Raw genomic sequence first — 20,422 nt, forward strand, 5'->3', positions numbered from 1 at the left:
TCCCTTTCATTCTTGCAGATACCCTACTATCACAAATCACTCCTGTCACTCTTCTCCACCCACTCCACCCTGCCTGCACTCTTTTCTTTACTTCTCTAACACACTCTCCATTACTTTGCACTGTTGACCCCAGGTACCTGAACTCCTCCACCTTCTCCACCTCTTCTCCCTGCAACCGCATCACTCCACTGCCCTCCCTCTCATTCACACACATGTACTCTGTCTTACTCCTACTGACTTTCATTCCCCTTCTCTCCAGCGCATATCTCCACCTCTCCAGGCTCTTCTCAACCTGCTCTCTACTCTCACCACAAATCACAATATCATCTGCAAACATCATAGTCCAGGGAGACTCCTGTCTGACCTCGTCCGTCAACCTGTCCATCACCACTGCAAACAGGAAAGGGCTCAGGGCCGATCCTTGATGCAGTCCAACCTTCACCCTGAACCAGTCTGTCGTACCTACTGCACACTTCACTGCCGTCACACTGTCCTCATACATGTCCTGCACCACCCTCACATACTTCTCTGACACACCTGACTTCCTCATACAATACCACAACTCCTCTCTTGGCACTCTGTCGTCGCTTTCTCTAAATCCACAAATACACAATGCAATTCCTTCTGTCCTTCTCTATACTTCTCCATCAACATCCTCAAAGCAAATAAGGCATCTGTGGTGCTCTTCCTCGGCATGAAACCATACTGTTGCTCACAGATGGTCACCTCTTCTCTCAGCCTGGCTTCCACTACTCTTTCCCATAACTTCATGGTGTGACTGATCAACTTAATTCCCCTGTAGTTACTGCAGGTCTGCACATCTCCCTTATGCTTAAAGATCGGTACCAGCACACTCCTTCTCCATTCCTCAGGCATCCTCTCCCTTCCAGAATCCTGTTAAACAATCTGGTTAAAAACTCCACTGCCATCTCTCCTAAACATCTCACGCTTCTACCGGTATGTCATCTGGTCCAACCGACTTTCCATTCTTCATCCTCTTAATCGCTGCTCTCACTTCCTCCTTACTAATCCTATCTACATCCTGCTTCACCAACTCCACATCCTCCAACCTTCTCTCTGTGATTTTCCTCATTCATCAGCTGCTCAAAATACTCCTCCACCTTCTCAACACACTCTCCTCACTAGTCAACACATTTCCTCTCCATCCTTTATTGCTCTAACTTGCAGTACATCCTTCCCAGCTCGGTCCCTCTGCCTGGCCAATCGGTATAAATCCTTTTCTCCTTCCTTAGTGTCCAACCTCTTATACAGCTCCTCATATGCCTTTTCCTTGGCTTTCGCCACATCCCTTTTACCTGCTGCCGCATCTCCTTGTACTCCTGCCTACTTTTCTCATCACTCTGTCGATCCCACTTCTGTTTTGCCAACCTCTTTCCCCTAATGCTCTCCTGCACTTCCTCATTCCACCACCACGTCTCCTTGTCTTGCTTTCTATTTCCAGATGTCACACCAAGTACTTTTCTAGCTGCCTCCTCATCACTCCTGCAGTAGTTGCCCAATCATCCGGCACCTCTTCACCACCACCAAGCCCCTGTCTGACCTCTTCCCTGAACCTCACACTACACTCTTCCTCCTTCAGTTTCCACCATCTTATTCTTCTTTCAATCCTTACTTTCCTCCTCTTCTTCTTCGCCTCCAAAACCATCCTACAGACCACCATCCGATGCTGTCTAGCTACACTGTCCCCGCCAACACCTTACAGTCTCCAATCTCCTTCAGGTTGCATCTCCTGCATAGCACATAGTCCACCTGTGTGCACCTTCCTCCACTCTTATACGTCACCCTATGATCCTCCTTCTTCTTAAAATACGTGTTCACCACTGCCATTTCCATCCTTTTAGCAAAATCTACCACCATCTGCCCTTCCACATTCCTCTCCTTAAAACCATACCTACCCATCACCTCCTCATCACCTCTGTTCCCTTCACCTACATGCCCATTAAAGTCTGCCCCAATCACCAATCGTTCTTTCCTAGGTACACCATCTACCACTTCATCTAATTCACTCCAGAATCTTTCCTTTTCCTCCATCTCACAGCCAACTTGTGGAGCATAGGCACTGATGACATTTATCATCATCCTTCAACTTCCACCTTCACGATCATCACCCTATCAGAAACTCTCTTCACCTCCACTACACTCTTACTGTACTCTTCCTTCAGAATCACCCCTACACCATTTCTCTTCCCATCCACACCATGATAAAACAGTTTAAACCCACCTCCAATGTTCCTGGCCTTACTCTCTTTCCACTTGGTCTCCTGAACACACAGCATATCTACCTTTCTCCTCTCCATCATATCAGCTATCTCTCTCCCTTTACCCGTCATAGTACCAACATTTAAAGTACCAACCCGAACCTCTACTCTACTACACTGCTCCTTTTCCTGCCGTCTCTGTAGACGTCTTCCTCCTCTCCTTCTCCTCCTTCGGCAAACAGTAGCCCAATTTCCACCGGTACCCTGTCGGCTAACGATACCTGTGGCGGTCGTTGTTAACCTGGGCCTCGACCGATCCGGTATGAAATTTTCCTTTGTGATCCGCATATTTGATTTGGCACATGTTTTACGCTGGATGCCCTTCCTAACGCAACCCTCCCCATTTACCCGGGCTTGGGACTGGCACTAAGAGTGCACTGGCTTGTGCCCCCCTAATGGCTGGGTTTCTTATGTAACAACTCAAAACCGCAAAAAAACATAATTGGATGCATCCCCTCCATCTTCCTTGGAAACTAGAAAATACCTGCTGTAGTAGTCTGACTTTCTGTCCAGCAGGGGGAAACCCTATACAGCTCCTTTATTCAGCAGATCTTAAATTTCATGTGTCAACGAACTCGTTATTCCGGTTTTACTGTAGTGGGTTCAAGCTGTTGAAGTGAGGAGGACGATGTGCAAACTATCATGCATCCCTTTTCTATAGTCCTTTAAATTTACAGAGAAATGTTTGGCAGTAATTTTCATGCTTCCAGTTTCTCTAAAAGGGGTACTAGATTTGACACTACACTTTACTCATGTGGGTGTTCAGTGTCCTGAAATGTGGCAAGGAGACAAACGCCTCCTCAGTAATTCCCTGCCAATGCTCAGGTCTTTCAGCAGGTCAACCTGATACACCTGCAAAACCACCATGGTGACCCACTGCCTGAAACACCTTCACTACCAGTGCAGCACTCTACATGGCTTGAACGACCTGAAGCGGGCGATCCTCCAGCGAGTGGGACAGACACCGGAGCAGCACTGACAGCGGTTCCGCTCGTTGACACTACGCGAGGTCGGCCGACCGTTCGCGTTTGCCCACCAACTCAGCAACGCGTGCCGGAGATGGCTGATGGACGAGAACCGGAGCACCGATGAGGTTCTGGATCACGTGGTGCTGGAGCAGTTCATCGCCCGACTTCTGCCGTGGACGGCGGAATGGGTCCAGTGCCAGTGCAAGGCAGTGCAGCTGGCAGAGGATCACCTGGTGGCATATGCAGGGGCGGGTGAATCCCCTGCGTCTTCTTCCAGCTCCTCCCATTGCCCTGCCATGGAGACGGGGGCCGGTTCCCCCGAAACCGATGGCGGGCTGCGAGCTCCCCCATCTTCCTTTCCTGCTTCCTTTCCTTCTGCTCACACTCAGCGGTCTGTGCCTCAGGTTCCACAGGTGGGTGAGTCAGTCCGCGCAGGTGCGGAGCGGAAGCCTGGGCCGGCCTGTTGGCGCTGCAGGGAGCCAGGGCATTTCCTGGATCAGTGTCCCGTTACGGAATTGGGGGTGATGGTCCGGATTCCCAAGGTGCCATAGGCTGCCCCCGATCAAGCGGGAACGTACCGTATACCGGTGAGTATCCAAGGGTGTACACACCAGGCCTTGGTGGATCCGGGCTGCGAGCAGACCGCCATCCATCAAAGCCTGGTGCGATACGAGGTTTTGAATATCCACTCATGGCCATTTCTGTCTGATTCAAGGGAAAAAACCATAGAGTGGAGGCGACGGTTAGTCCCCGCCTCACCCAATCAATAATTCTGGGTACGAATTGGTCCGCTTCTCCTCGCTTGCTTGGGGAAATGTGTGTGGATGGGTCCTGCGGTGAGGTGAAGCACTGTAGAATGTGCGCTATGTTAACTGGGGAGGCGGTGCCGGGGACGTCAGCTCCGCGTCAGACAGACTCTGCCCTTCGGGGATTTCTCCCTTGAACAATCGCAGGACGAAACTCTTTGACACGCCTTCAACCAAGTGAGAGTAATCGATGGTCAGCGAGTCCAGCCGGATAGCGCGCTTTCCTATCCCTACTTCGCCGTTATTAAAGACAAATTATATCGAGTGACGCAGGAGACGTGGTGAGGAAACGACCCAGTTGTTGGTCTCGAAGAGCCGCAGGGAGCATCTATTTCATGCGGCTCACCATAATCTGATGGCCGGGCACCTGGGCTGTGCAAAAAGACCGATTAATGGACCGATTAATATCTTAGACCGATTAATGGACCGCTTTTATTGGGCGGGCATTCACGGCAATGTGCGTAGATGGTGTGCGGCATGTCGGGAATGTCAGCTGGTGAATCCGCCGGCCATCCCAAAAGCGCCTTTGCGCCCTTTACAGTTAATCGAGGTCTCCTTCGAAAGAATTGGCATGGACCTTGTCTGGCCATTAAAGTGGACGGCTAACCGAACACAAGAAGAACGTGGTTCGGGGGGAACTCCAGGCGATACTTGAAATGGGAGACAGGGGTCCCACAGTGATTGGAGCAGCCCGGTGGTCTTAGTGCCCAAGAGCGACGGGTCGGTCCGTTTTTGTGTGGACTATCGTAAGGTTAACGTGGTGTCTAAATTTGACACATATCCAATGCCCCGGATCGATGAGCTGCTTGATCAGTTAGGCGCGGCTTTTATTCGATGCTGGATTTAACCAAGGGATATTGGCAGATCCCCTTGATGCCAATGTCCCGGGAAAAAAAGGCCTTTTCCACTCCGTTCGGTTTACACCAGTTTGTTACTCTTCCGTTCAGTTTGTTTCGGGGACCCGGCGATGTTTTAACGTCTAATGGATCGGATTTTCTGTCCTCATAACGAGTACGCCACTGACTATTTGGATGACATAGTCATATATAGCAATGATTGCCAGAGCATTTGCAACACCTTAAAGCGGTCCTACGGACCTTGAGGCAGGCAGGGCTCACGACAACCCTGAAGAAGTGTGCAAATGGGCGAGTGGAAGTATGGTATCTGGGTTTCCACTTGGGTCACGGGCAGGTGCGTCCCCAAATCGATAAGATGGCAGCAATTGCGGCCTGTCCGAGACCCAAGACCGAAAAGTAGGTGAGACAGTTCCTGAGGCTGGCTGGCTATTATAGGAGATTTATTCCTAGGTTTTCGGATGTCACCAACCCACTGACCGATCTCACTAAAAAGGGAGCGCCAGATCCAGTCCAGTGGTCGGAGCTGTGCCAGCTGGCTTTTTCGCGTGTTAAAGTCGCACTGTGTGGTGGTCCGCTTTTGCATGCTCCTGACTTCTCTCTCCTATTTATTTTACAGATGGATGCATTGGACAGGGGTTTGGGGGCCATATTGTCCCAGATGGTGGAGGGGGAGGAGCACCTGGTGCTGTACATGTCAAGTCAAGTTTATTTCTATAGCGCTTTTCACAACAGACATTGTCTCAAAGCAGCTTTACAGAAATCAACAGTCAAGGTGAATGGTGTGCATTTATCCCTGATGAGCAGCCTGTGGCAAGGAGAAACTCCCTTAGATGTTATGAGGAAGAAACCTTGAGAGGAACCAGACTCAAAAGGGGACCCCATCATCATTTGGGTGACATCAAGAGTTTGATCATAAATTTTCAACAATACAAAACACTGGAGAGAGAGAACTAACATGAGTACTGGAGTATAAGATTATAAGTAATGTTCTTTCTGCAGTCTTATACAGTCTATATGGTTAGTAGCTCCGAGTTTTATAAGCTCAGCATTTGTGATCACCACAGATCCAGCATCAGCTTCTCCATGCCAGAGCCTTTAAACACTCCAGGAGGTCCAATGTCAAAACTCCACACATGTAGCGGGATCCAAATGGCACTGGTACGCCTCTAGATGGTTCAGGATGTTTGTGAGTTCGGCATCTACTTCTTTAAAGGTCCGTAATCATCACGAGGTGGGAGGTGACTGGAGCTGGCCAAACCTCAGGATGCCTCGGGATGGGAGAGAAAGAGAAGCAGTGGAGAGGAATTAGCGTAGCTGCTGTTCATGATATTAACAGCACAAGTTGATAATGTGCATGTGATCAGATGTTCTGGAGCACAAGGTTATGATGTGAGACGTATGTTATGTGTAGGCTTTGCTAAAAGATACGTTTTAATCTACACTTAAACTGGGAGAGTGTGTCTGAGCCCCGAACACTGTCAGGAAGACTATTCCAGAGTTTAGGAGCTAAATGTGAAAATGCTCTACCACCTTTAGTGGACTTTGCTATTCTAGGAACTACTAGAAGTCCAGAGTTTTGAGATCTCAGGGAGCATGACGGATTGTAGCGTGTTAAAAGACTGGATAGATACATGGGAGCCAAACCATTTAGTGCTTTATAAGTGAGAAGTAATAGTTTGTAGTCTATTCAAACTTAACAGGAAGCCAATGTAGGGACGATAAGATTGGGGTTATGTGATCATATTTTTGACCTTGTAAGAACTCTGGCTGCTGCATTCTGGACTAACTGAAGCTTGTTTATTAATGATGCAGGACATCCACCTAGTAATGCATTACAGTAGTCTATTCTGGAGGTCATGAAGCATGGACGAGCTTCTCTGCATCGGATATAGACAACATATTTCTTAGCTTAGAAATATTTCTAAGGTGAAAGAAGGCTGTTTTGTAACTTGATTGATGTGATTTTTGAAAGACAAGTTGCTGTCTAAAATAACTCCCAGGTCTTTTACCGTTGAACTAGTGGTTCAACAGACAGAACATCCGTCTAAATGCAGGTTGAGATGCTGTATACTGGTTTTTGGGCCGATGAGCAAAATCTCAGTCTTATCAGAATTTAATAGTAGAAAGTTATGGGTCATCCAATCTCTTAGTTCCTTAACACACTCAGTTATCCGAGCTAATTGAGCTGTATCGCCTGGTTTTGATGAGATATATAGCTGAGTATCATCAGCATAACAATGGAAGCTAATTCCATTCCTTCTAATAATATTTCCTAAGGGAAGCATGTATATTGTGAAGAGCAGGGGTCCTAGAACTGAACCTTGTGGCACGCCATAATTTACTAGCATTAGCCTGGATAGCTCTCCATTTAAATCTACGAAATGGTAACGATCGGACAGGTAGGATTTAAACCAGCTTAATGCCTGTCCCTGAATGCCGATGTAATTCTGTAAGCGATCTAGGAGGAGATCATGATCTATAGTGTCGAATGCAGCACTAAGATCTAGTAAAACCAACAGCAAGATGAAGCCTTGGTCTGAAGCTAAAAACAGGTCATTAGTAATTTTAACTAGAGCAGTTTCTGTGCTATGATGGGGCCTAAAACCTGACTGAAATTCTTCAAAGATATTGTTCTCTTGCAGGTAGGAACATAACTGTGCAGCGACAATCTTTTCTAAAATCTTAGACATAAATGGGAGATTTGAAATTGGTCTGTAATTTGATAACGTGTTTGGATCCAGATTAGGTTTTTAATGAGGGGCTTAATAACTGCTAACTTGAGGGATTTAGGACGTGACCTAAAGATAGTGAGGAGTTAATAATATTTAGAAGAGGCTCACCAGTTGTATATAACACTTCCTTCAGTAATTTAGTAGGAATTGGATCTAACTGACATGTTGTCGATTTAGCTTTGGCAATAACATTATACAGCTCTTCCTGTCCTATACATGTAAAACAGTGGAGTTGTGGAGTTGAAGGTAACACTGTCTCAGGAGATGCTGTCAGAGGTTGAACTGCCACAATTGTTTTTCTAATGTTATCTATTTTTCAGTGAAGAAAATCATAAAGTCCTCACTACTAAACTGTGATGGAACACAATTTTCAGAGCCCTGATTTGTAGTTAGTTTAGCTACTGTACTGAAAAGGAACCTGGGATTGTTTTTGTTGTTTTCTATAAGTTTGCTCAGGGATTCAGCTCTAGCAGCTTTTAGCGCCTGTCTGTAGCTGAGCATACTGTCTTTATACGCAAATCTAAATACCTCCAATTTAGTTTTCCTCCATTTTCTCTCCAGATTATGGGCTGTTCTCTTGAGGGCATGTGTATGACTATTATACCATGGTGCAGGTGCTTGTTCTCTAACCTTTTTTAACCGGATGTGGGCAACGGTGTCTAATGTGCTAGTGAGGATAAGGTCTATGTTGTTAGCCATTTCATCAAGATTATTAGCAGTTATGGGTTTAGTGAGAAATTGAGATAAATCAGGCAGGCTATTTATGAATCTATTTATTTATGAATACATCAGTCATAAGTTGTCAGTGCGGGAAAGCCGGTACAGCACCATCGAAAAGAAGTGTCTGGCCATCAAGTGGGCGGTCCTCAACCTCCGGTACTATCTGTTGGGACGGGCCTTTACCCTCTGTTCGGACCACGTTCTGCTTCAGTGGCTCCATCGCATGAAGGATACCAACGCACGGATCACTCAGTGGTATCTGGCGCTTCAGCCGTTTAAGTTCGAGGTGGTCCACAGACCGGGGCGCAGATGGTCGTGGCCGACTTCGGGCCGAACGTCTCACCGGCCTGAGTCGGGCGGTGGGGGTATGTGGCAGCGGGGGTGGGGCCGAGCACCAGTTTGTGAATGGAGGGCGAGGCCGGGAGCAGGTAGACACAGGAATGCCTCACCGGAAGGGAATTCTGACTAAGGAGTGTTCTCTCTCTTGCAGTGATCGGAGGGAGCATTTAAGGAGGAGCGTGAGGTTGTGTGTGGGGGTGTGTGCCGGAGAACGTGTGACTGAGGCACTGAGCACAGAGTAAAAATATAAAACAAAGAAATATTGTTGATTCTGAAACTGTCCTGTTGTGGCGTTCCTTTCCTCGACCCATATGCTCTCCCACAGTAGTTTTGTTTGTTTTTTGGTCTCAGTCCACACAGATGATTTTTTTCTGGTTTGCACTAAAATTAGGATAATATACATATATCACTCTGTACAGGTATTATATCTTTTCATGTCCATTTTATGCACAAACATGTGCAGGGCCGTTTCTTAACTTTGTGGCACCATAGATGAAATTCCTATTGTCACCCCATGACTCTACCCTCCCACCACAATGCTCCGCCCCAACACCATACAAATCATTCACAACCCTCTATATAAAACCTTAAACATTTAATAATCATTGAAAAATGCCTGAATTCAAGTATGTAAACATATACAGTATATTAAACTTATATTAAACAGATAAATTATTAAAATGGATGAGGGTGGTGGCACTGCAGGGGGCGCTCACTGACATGCCCTCAGGCCTCTACCTAGAAACGGTAGTGACCCTCTGCCGTTACTCACACTGTATAACTTAACAATAAACTGGATCATAAAACTCCACTCAAATTACACCGATATCAAAGGATTATGTGATTAGAGAAACTACAATGAGGCCCTCGTAATAATCAGTCACTATGTTTATATCTTTCAGATATACACAATATACACATGTCCCTTTTATTTAATATTCACTAACTATTAAGAACACTTGTGTACCTGATCATTAATGTAGTTTATCAATCTGCCAATACAGATTCAGGTCAAGAACTTCAGATAATGTTCACATAAAACATCAGAATGTTTTCTACATTTTCATACTTTTTAAAATATTGATTCTTCCTTTCCCCAAATTAAATATCAACCATTTACTTATTGTCATTTCACAGCCTAAATAAAATAAGTCTGCAGTAGGTGTAGTTGAAGCTTCTCATCTAACAAAAACATGCAAAACAAAGACCAGAAATGTAAACAGGGAAAAATCAGAAACCAGGAAGAAGCTGATGGTAAGCAAGAACCAGTCAACAAAACCAAAACCTGGATACTGGATAAACTTGTATTTTAACGGTGGTGATGAATTAGAAGAAAGCAGGTGTGTGTGTGTGTGTGTGTGTGTGTGTGTGTGTGTGTGTGTGTGTGTGTGATTGCTCTGACAGGGCTGATGAGTAATGCTTGTGTTGACTCATATAGTGATCATATGAGCAGTCTTCCTTTGTATCTAAAAGTGTGTCTGCATGTTTGTTCTAAACCCACATATAAAACTATTTCTAAGGTGGGGCTCAGCAGGGTCTCGAAACACTTTCTACTGTCATGAGTCAGGTCATGTCTTCTCAAGCTGCTCAGTGTTAAAGCAAAGATTGAGAGATTAGTGGCTCGGTGCAGATGTTTGAGTTGAAGAGTTTGTTACTGTTCTCTGAAGCCTCCTGTGCAGGTAGCAATGTGTTAATAAAGGTATTGGTATAAAGGCAGTTTATGTGCCATTACATCATGTGTATTTGGAAATGGAAAATTTCTCAGGGCTGGTGAAGGTTGTGCTGAGATCCTTGCACTCGGAGCTACCAGTCACAGGAGTTTCAGGCATTCTAGTTAATAACATAAAGAAATAGAGTCTTCACCTTAACTGAAGTAGTTTAAGAACCCATGAGTGTTATTTCTCAGCCTGGGGACCAGCACTCCTCTGTGTTCCCTGTTTGTATGTTGGTGATATTATTGATCTGTCAATGTATTTCCTTTTTCAGGCGGAGCCTTTTAAGGGTTTAATTATAACTCTGAGCTGTCAAATATAATAAATGCCCAGTCCAGAGGTACATCTGCCCAGGTCTTGTGACCAGTTAGTAGCTGCTCAGCAATCTGAGTTTTGAGTCAGTAACAAATCAGTCTAATGCCAAGCAGTATCAGTCAATGTGTTTCATTACAGATGGAGTGCGGATAATGAAATGGTCTCCTCTCAGTTCTGAAGATCACTGGTTGGAAGCATTCAGGTGATGGTTGCCAATTTACTAAGGATTGTTCCACCTGTACCCCTGAACCCCACTGTAGTCAGCACAAACCCATTTCAAACTAAATTCTGGATTGTGTTGGACCATTACCCAAAACCCACAATTGTAATTGTTAATTCTTTACTATAAATTATGCTGCCACCTGGTACCCTGAAGTGTTCTGTGTGCATTTGAGTGTTTAAAGCCTATATTACATTTTTGTTTATTTACAACACTTAGACTCCCCATGTAAATAAGAACTAATTGTGGGGCCATGTTGCATTGAGTCTGACATTTACCAGGTTGCCCATAAAAGCTGCATTACTTGTGAAAATAGCTGCGATGTGAAGATGCTGATTGGCGATTCCATTCCTCTGTGACCCAAAGCCTTGTTCTGGGCAACAGAGGAATGGAATCGCCAATCAGCAGCTCTAGTTACGTTGCCTTTTCCCAGAAGCTACATAAAATCTTTGAGTCCATGGCAGGACGCTGCCTGCTTCCTGCTGTCTATCTTCCAAGGCCAACGATCAGTCGCCGAGTTTGTGGTGGAACTTTTTGCAGAACCATTTGCCAGATTTGAAGAACAAACAATCTGCCCACAAGTTACCCGCCTACGCTGATATCTTGATCACATTGTCCTTTTGGATAGACCAGAGTATTGAGGAGCACCGAGTTTAGAAGGCTTTCCAGCATCCTTCATGACCCCACACTGTAAAAAATCAGTCTCAAAAAGCAAGATAAAATATACCTAAATTAGGCGAAAACTGCTTAAAATAAGCAAAATTATCTGCCAGTGCAGTAAGATAATTTAACTTGGTAAGTTTTCTTAAAATAAGACAAAATGTCTAGTTTAAAAGAAAACCCTAGAAACAAGTGAAAAGGGATCAATATCAAGCAATTTTGTCTAGATTTAAGCAAGGATAGATTAGTGAAGTAATTCAATAATTGGACAAAACCCCTTAGAACAAGCAATTTGCTCTTATTTCCTAAATTTGTTCCTCTCAATATTTGGAAAAATGTCTCAAAACAAGGCTACATAATGAACAAAACAAGCACAAAAGGCTCACAATTAGACTGTGATTGGCTGAAAACTAGACATATACCCTTGTATCAAGCACTTTGATATAGAATAAAATCAGGTCATACCACTTAAAACAAGAATGGCCTAAGACTTATCCTTTTCTATAAATGACAACCCAACAACACTGAATTCCCCCAGATGGTCATTTATTCAATGATTCAACACACAATGTTTGGCAAGAGTCTCAAACTACTCTTTTTTTTTTTACATTAAGCAGGGGTAGGTGATAGAACGATAATATGCCCTGATAACATTCTCATTAGGACTATATTTCCCCCGCAAAAGTGTTCAGTGAAGCAGCTACACTTGTGATGGTACAGTAGGTACTTCCACGCTCAGCAATTAAGGAATAAATGTAAAAACGGCTTGCATGAACTGTTGATATCAAGAATTCAACTATTGATATCAAAAATGTACAGCAAATATTGATATCAAGGGTTGAATTGTTGATATCAAGAATTGAATTGTTGATATCAGCAAATAAGGATTAAATGATAAAATGGCTTGCCATAGGCGGGCTACGGTAGATTAGTCAGTCTGGGGTGAGAGACGCTCATAAGGGTAAAATCCAATGGAGAAAGGAGGATAGCGTCCTTGAGTTTCAAAATAAAAAACTTAAATGAACTAGGCCTTATTTAGTAATGTCTATCAACGGAGATACATCTTCTCATACAAGATCAGCCAACAAACTCAGAACAATGGAACATAATGCAAGCGCTCAAGACAAGCCTACTCTCCAATAAACTTCTTCCACTCAGCCATGGCTTTCCTGTAGGATGAAGTTGTGTCCCTCTCATGGATCTCATCTTGCAGTACCTCGGTTTGAAGGACTGAGAGCAGAGTAGCAATGCACTTTGGGTAGGTCAAGTGCAGGGCATAATAATACGCCATCAAATAAAGGGCTCCCTCATGCAGATGGTTCTTGGGGAAGGTTGCTACTGGGGTGGTCCCGATTGCCACCATGCAGTTTTCTTTATCCACAATCAGGACAGGGCAGGAAAGGGGCCTCCTCTGCAGATAAGTGTTTGGATCCTCTGAAGGCTAAACAGGAAAATAAATTGATCAAAAAAATGAAGGTATAAGAGAAAATAATAACAGGACAGAGTCTGGGTGTTGAAACAATCACAAAACACAAGGCTAAAGACAGATGTTTGGGAATCTATGTCATACTAAGGGCCTAGAAAGAGGTATTATTTTACCATCAGGACATGAAGCAGGGCCTCACTCTCTCGTCCCAACTTCTTGGGCGGAGCAACTGCAGATGGGAACATGGCTGGCAGGGACTTCAACATGTTGATGGCTCGTTCCTCTGCATGAGAGAAATTGTCATACACGTCACTTGTTACTCTAAATTGTGATGAAAACAGTATTACATTGATGAAAAGCAAGGAAATGTAGATCTTACCTGTGTTTAATGTCACCGTGGCTTCATCACCTTTTTCATAATACCGTAAAAGATCGCTTGGCTCTGAAAGGTGTCCCAGCGCTCCTTCACCTCCTTAATGTAAGCAGTGTTGTCTTTGCTGACAATCCTGCAAAGTTCACCGAGAACCTGCAAATCATTCAGTATACAAATAAAACAATGACACAATAGTCTTCTTCACTCACAAAATAAACAAGTAAAACAGGAGGATTCCACATGTAGAAAAAATGAAAATCAAGAGCTCTTTTTGGTTAATTATAGGGATGTTACAGTCTGTTTACATCTTATAGTTGTCTAGCACTAGTGTTCGATGTACACCACCCCAGACAGTTTTTACGTGCATTTATGTAAGAAACGCCATATTTCAAGAAAGTCCATAACAACACTCAAACTCAACTCTGAAATACTTTGCCAACCATACTGTAAATTTGTCAGTTTAAGTTTCCAAATAAAACACTCTGTTCTGTTTTAAACATACTCAATACATCATTTACCTGACAAATGTGCAAGTAGATCTCTCGTGCTGACGACACTAATCGGTCCAATGCATTGCCTCAGGCACGCAATGCTATCAGAGAAACCGGAAAACTTGCAATTTGGATTGGAACTTCTTGCAATAAAATGATGTTCAAAAGTGGGTTTATAAATAACGAATCAAAAAAGTAAAACGGACAAATTACTCAGAAGCAACATTGGCGTAACATAGCCTTGATTTGAGTGTTTGGAGTGATATCTTTACGGAATGAATGGGCTTCAATGGGCAATACAAGCTGACCAAAAGCTGCATCTAAACATCAAAAGAAGCGAGGTATGCACATAAAAACTACTTCAGGTAGTTGACTATATCAAATACAAGTGCAAAACAACTATAAGATGTAAATAGAGTGTAACATCGCTTTAACTTTAAGTTCTATCACAGTGCACGATGGTGCTCTAAACTAACAGATTTTGGAAGGCGAAGTAAAGACATTTTCCTATACAGTAGTGTTAGCCTTTCAATGAATACAGTTCTCCCTTGAAACCACAAAAAGTTAATGAAATTGCATAGAATATTGAGGCTCTTGTGACAACTAGGCAGATCACACAAATACAAATGTACACACAATTACACACTGTATCTGTGTCCAACTCACACACCATCATGCCTCAGATGGCAAACCAATCCTCCCCCCACTCAACCCTGACCTAATCAATTCCAGAATAAGTACAGCAGACAACCCCAGCCAGCCTCAACTGTCACTGTGAGGAGACTGGGAATGTGTTTATGAATGACAGTCTGTATGTAACCCAGCACCTTGTATCATCCTCTGACATTTGGTTTAAGGGGACTAATTCTTGTCTTGGTTTGTTTACTTACATGGTTAAGGTCTTTAAAGCATGGATACGCTTCAATGATCTTGGCAGGCCTGTCCTGGTCCTTGAGTGTGTCCGAATCGATGAATGCTCTTCTTGCCTCAAATTCCAAGTCGAGCAGTTGGGCAACTGCGTCTTTATTCGGCTTCGGTCTCTTGTACACTTCCTGAAGGGTTCTGTAGTGCCTTGCTTGAGCCTGTTGGCTATCCTGGTCTGTAGATCTGTTTTCATCTTGAAAGAGAAAGATGAGTTATTGTGCTTGCTAGTGCTGCAACAATTATTCGAATTAATCGATTAATCGCAAATTTTGCTTTTATTTATTGTTTTATTTCATGTGCCCACTTTCTTCTAATTTTTTAGACTAGGATCAAATTTGCTTTCTTCCTGCAGATGGAAACCCTGGCACGGTGACATGCTCTTTATGCAAACAGTCAGTGACTTACAACAGCACGACCGTTATACTTGACTCGCACCAAGCGATTTATATTTTTGAAACAATGCCCCTTTGTTGAATAGGTCACTGACTTGAAGATACCAAAAATATTTCATGTCTTTAGTTTCCTCAACAAATAATTATTAAAAGGACTATTAAGATTTGAAAAAAACAGGTTGTTTGTTTAAAGTACATCACGCTGTGAAATGTAATAGAAACGTCAGACCATTTTTGTTTTGTCTTACAAGTGTTGCGGTGTTTAGCGGAACGGAAAATCCACTGAAGTACATTTTTCAGACATTAGACCTTAAAGTAACTGCCTTGGCAAGGCGCCTAAATATGCCAAGGCTACAGGATGCTGTGTGGTCCAGCGGTTAAAGAAAAGGGCTTGTAACCAGAAGGTCCCCAGTTCAAATCCCACCTCAGCCACTGACTCACTGTGTGCGTGAGCAAGTCATTTAACCTCCTTGTGCTCCGTCTTTCGGGTGAGACTTAGTTGTAAATGACTCTGCAGCTGATGCATAGTTCATACACTCTAGTCTCTGTAAGTCGCCTTGGATAAAGTCGTCTGCTAAATAATAATACAGTTTACATTATTCTCGAAGTTCTCCAAGACAATAAGTGGTGCACTTACCGATTCTGTCAGAAAGATTCTGCAGTTTGGCGGTTACCCTTTCTGGTGTGCTGCTTCTAGCAGGAGAGGCATCTAATATCACAGTTGATGCACTTGAGTCAGCGTCATATTCTTCTGTTGATGTCCCATCACCCTGCTCACTTGATGTTCCAAAATCTATGCGCCGCCTTTTACGTCTGGCCCCTCTCAGGTGTTGGGCCCTGTGTCCTTTGTGGAGACCTTATATTCTGAAGTCTCTTGTAAAGTTGTCTGAAGAGTGTTACCTATGGCATATTATGTCATGATTACATAATGCTTCCTGAAAAATGCATCCTCCAATTGGATTTAGATTTGACTAGACTGCTGTGAGAATCATGCTTAGACTAATCCTACGCTTTCTAATCCATGTGGGCATAAGTACATATACTTCCAGAGAAGAGTGGAGAAATGGTACAGAGCAATACTCTCCTTACACCAAGAAATACAGTTTAAGTATCTCAACTAACTAAACATCAGGAATTTTATTTTACTAAGTCATTTATCTACTCACCCATGAATGTTTAGAGCCACCAGGCTTGTCTTGCAGCATGGGATAATATTCTACAAGTCTCTTAGCCATTGCAGTGATTTCTTCTTTTGAAGGATACCTGACATCTTCAGCCTCAACAGTTGCCCTCAGGATGGAGACCATGTTGGTCATGGTATTTCTCACCAGTCTGCACCGAAGTTCCTTTGACAGAGTGCAGCCCCCCTCTCTCCCAATGTTCTTCATTTCAAAGTAATGCTTGCGAACTTGCTCCAACTCATTGTCTGTGTAGATTACATACTCAGGGCTGGGTAGCTGTAAAACTTTCTTGGGAGTTGCTCTTTTCAGGGAGGTGGCTCCGTGGAGGTTTGTTTGGGGTGGCTCATTCGAAGGGGATGCAGAACTTCCATCACTAAGACTTTGTGGGTGTCCGGAGTTTGAGGCCTGCTCCTGTGAATATGTAAAGCCAAAGTTAAGAGACATAAGAGACATTTCACTCATAAATCCATGTCAGATGCTTTCCGACCTCAATTTATCTAATGCTAATATGAGTCCAATTCCCATGCCCTCAATTGTGTAGATCCAGCTACCTGCATCAACCCCAAATTAATTGAAATGATGAGCACATAATAAAATCATGTTTGGATTGTATAGTGCACATCTTTCCCATTAATTTGAGGTTGAGGATTATACTTGGCTACAAAGCAGATGACAAGGGACTTGGATCCATTATCCAAAAATTTAAAAGAATATCACACACTTGAATGACCACGACCGACCTTAGATACAAATCTTGATTTTTAATTTCATAGTAAAAAATGGAACAAACGATGCTTTTCGCATATGCTTCTTCAGGTTCACTCTTACACCTTTTTGTTTTGGACTTGGATCCATTTTGACATTAAACTACCTTAAAAGGTCCATAAGCATCTAAATAATTGCAAGTGAAATGTCCTACTAAGAGGCAATGCACCAGCAATTACAGGGTATTATAAGCACATTTAAAGAATCAAGTCCACAACAATATGCATATAGGAAATTAGAGTTGAATTTATCAAAGCACATCTTGATGCTGCTAACGTAACATCAGTTTTGTCATATTTCACATGTCCTATTACAAGCCATATTTGTGAAATTGCCAACTCAAATACAATTTTGTTGTGCCAACCATTGAGCAGGCATTAAGACATTAGCTAATCTAGGTTGACCAGTCTTTACAAGAAAAAAAGAGCTACTATATAAATACAAAGATCTGGATCTACTTTGAGTTGTACCTAGATAAACTGCTGCCTTACCTCAGGATGAATCATTTGCCAGATACTTCTTCTCCTCAGAAAGTGCTCAGGGCCCGGAAAAAGGTCCCTTATATCATCACGCGAGAAGGTGTGCAACAAGCCTTCACTAATGTTTGCAGCTGTTAGTACAAAACAGTAGAGTTGAACTTACACATAAAGTAATAACAAAATGCGATAATGAACAGGAATAGCAGTCCTAATGCTACCTCTACATGTCATATACAAGTAAGAAACACATAGCTAGATTAACTTGGAGGTATCACCACGGGTATTATTACCAAATGACGAGTCAGACGTACGAAATAATGTAAATTTGGAATTTTTCTAACGACTCGTTTTCGATGTTAGAAGCCATTATGATAGAAAAGCGTGTCACCATTAGCCCCGCCCATTTTCTGACATCCACGCCCGTCCTCCTTCATAGGGTTCAACGCCATAATATAAATTTTCAAAATGTTTACTATATTAACGCCCTCATATCTTTACAATCCGCTTGCTAATAAATGACGATTCTACTGTCACCGTAAAGCAAATTTTAATTTTTTCACATTTCTAAATGACCCACAAAGAGCGGACCAGATGGAAAAGTTTAGACGATCTGCTTTTTAGTGAACACGCAAATTCAAATTTGAGGCACGACTTGGAATTAAGATTAAAAATATTATACCGTGGCTACGTGGCAGTATCTTACGCCATTTTGAGCTGCCACTGCAGCCATTTTTGTCTGACGCGGTGTTTTGAGTTCAGTATATATTAAATAAACAAGTAAAATAAAAAGTTAATTACACATGGTATGATTTCTTCAATTACTATAGTTTACTGAAATGTGTTTTTTTTTCAAATCTGAGTGTATATTTTTTATCATTTTTTCCTGTTTCAATAATCATTGAGTTGGTGATATTTTAAATCAAAATATGTGTATTGTGATTAATATTTTTTGTTAAAGACAAAATGAGACAGAATGCAACGTTAGCAAAGCCTGTGCTCATTTAGCTAACTGCACAGGGCACTACAGTTAGCACACGCTAATAAATCTTACCTTTTAAAATGGTCAATGTTGTGTCATCCAACTTCTTGAAAGTGCCCATCTCCGACATCACTGATATCTAGGCGGAAAGACTAAGGTTAGATGAGGAGAAAAGGCTAGGTTACCTCCTTGACTGGTTGTTATTCGTAGCTAGCTAGCAGTGTTTAACTAACAGATAAATTTTAAAATAATTTAAAAATGAGTCGATATAAAATACACAATTTCTTACGCAAACTGAAGTTCAATACCTACTTCTATTTCACGCAAACAGTTCTGACTTCGTCTTATGACCACTGGATTCCAACGACTTTTTCAGTGACTGACTGCAGTTACAACTGCGCAGGTGAGAATGTGGGTAGCTAAAATTCAAACTACTGTAGTGAGGAGGGGTTCATCAATACATCACATTTCAACATTTGTTTGCTCTGGGATGTATTTCATGAGATTTAATAACAATTCAAAAGTAGATTCCCATCTATATTTACAGTTTATTACGATAATCTAATTGAAAAAAATATATACATTATACTGATTTCCAGCTACTTAACTACCCCCCCCCCCACCCCCACTTCGTGACGGGTGGTATAAGCCAATTAGATCCGCGCGAGATCGAGAATAAGTAATTTTACTTTAGTGCGCAGCAGAGTACATACTGTGCTTAGGGACACTTCAAGAAGTTTTCCTTCCGAACTAGCTAATAGATTTTTTTGGCTCAACACGCTAGATAATCGTTTGACAGCTGCAATGAGTTGGCGGTGCGTGATTTGCTTTGTATTTATGGGCCCGACTTTAAAGTCTCTTTTGAGCCACATCAACAGAGCACATGGTCGCAGTCCTGATTTTCGTGTCATTTGTGGTATCGATGGCTGCGCAGAAGAGTACAGGGTTTTCAACTCCTTTTACTATCATATAAAACGTACGCATACCTTATATCTGTCAACTGGATGCCCACCAAGAAGCGGGACTACAGAGACTAACCGAGAGTTAACTGAGCAACTCAACAGAGATCCTTCTCAAATCGGACTTGAGAACTTTGACACACCCATTTTTTCTGGTCGCACTAAACGCGAACCGCTGACTACAAACCTTGTTCATCAGCAAGCCCATGGAGTTGTCGTCTTTGAAGAGCCACAAGGATCAAATTCCACTGGCGACGCAGTCCCACCAATTAGCGACAAGCAGCGGGATTCGGATTCGGTGGCACAAAACACAGACATGGTAGGTAGCTAGCTAGCTAAGTACTGTAGCTAATAATATGAGGAATGTATGCTTGATTAATGTAAAGCTAACGTTTAAAGCTTAGAAAAGTGAACATAACTAAGCTAGAAACGTTTGGCTATTTTACTATAAAAGGTGCATCTTGGTGATCAGCAGTAGCAAGCTAACTAGCTACAGTGTTGGTCTAAAACTGTCAATATTTAAAATTTGAAATATGACAAAACTAATGCTAGATTGCCAGTACCAAGATGTGCTTTAATAAATTCAACTCAGATTTCCAATATGTGTATTAAAATATTTAAAACTGCCAATACAGGAGGGGTGTCATGCATCAGGTGAAGCGAATCTGACCAGACGTGCAACTGCCTTTGCCTTGAATATTCGGAGAAATGCCATCTTTCACAGGTATTTTTTTTTTAAGCATGAGTTTGTATTAACTGGGGTTAATGTTGAGTCAGTCATTCCTCTGTGCATTATGTAGGCTTGGCCATATTATAGTAATAGTGAGAACTTTTAGTTTTAGAAG

General features: G+C 42.7%; 1 protein-coding gene and 1 long non-coding RNA gene across 2 annotated transcripts; both read right to left on the minus strand.

The window, feature by feature from the left end:
• Positions 1-13,440: 13,440 nt before the first annotated feature.
• LOC124392791 lies at positions 13,441-16,014 on the minus strand. The gene is made up of 3 exons (XR_006927215.1): positions 15,852-16,014; positions 14,789-15,015; positions 13,441-13,560 (listed from the first exon to the last, which is right to left on the minus strand). It is a non-coding gene; the product is annotated as an uncharacterized LOC124392791 (long non-coding RNA).
• A 7-nt stretch (positions 16,015-16,021) lies between these two features.
• On the minus strand, positions 16,022-18,801 carry LOC124392061. Its single transcript, XM_046858746.1, has 4 exons — positions 18,691-18,801; positions 17,652-17,770; positions 16,381-16,806; positions 16,022-16,114 (listed from the first exon to the last, which is right to left on the minus strand). Exons 1-4 carry the CDS (start codon positions 18,746-18,748, stop codon positions 16,022-16,024), a joined length of 696 nt encoding a protein of 231 aa, XP_046714702.1. The 5' UTR covers positions 18,749-18,801.
• Between the last annotated feature and the right edge of the window lie 1,621 nt (positions 18,802-20,422).

This window comes from Silurus meridionalis, chromosome 10 (assembly GCF_014805685.1).
Source record: "Silurus meridionalis isolate SWU-2019-XX chromosome 10, ASM1480568v1, whole genome shotgun sequence".
Classification (NCBI taxonomy): Eukaryota; Metazoa; Chordata; class Actinopteri; order Siluriformes; family Siluridae; genus Silurus; species Silurus meridionalis.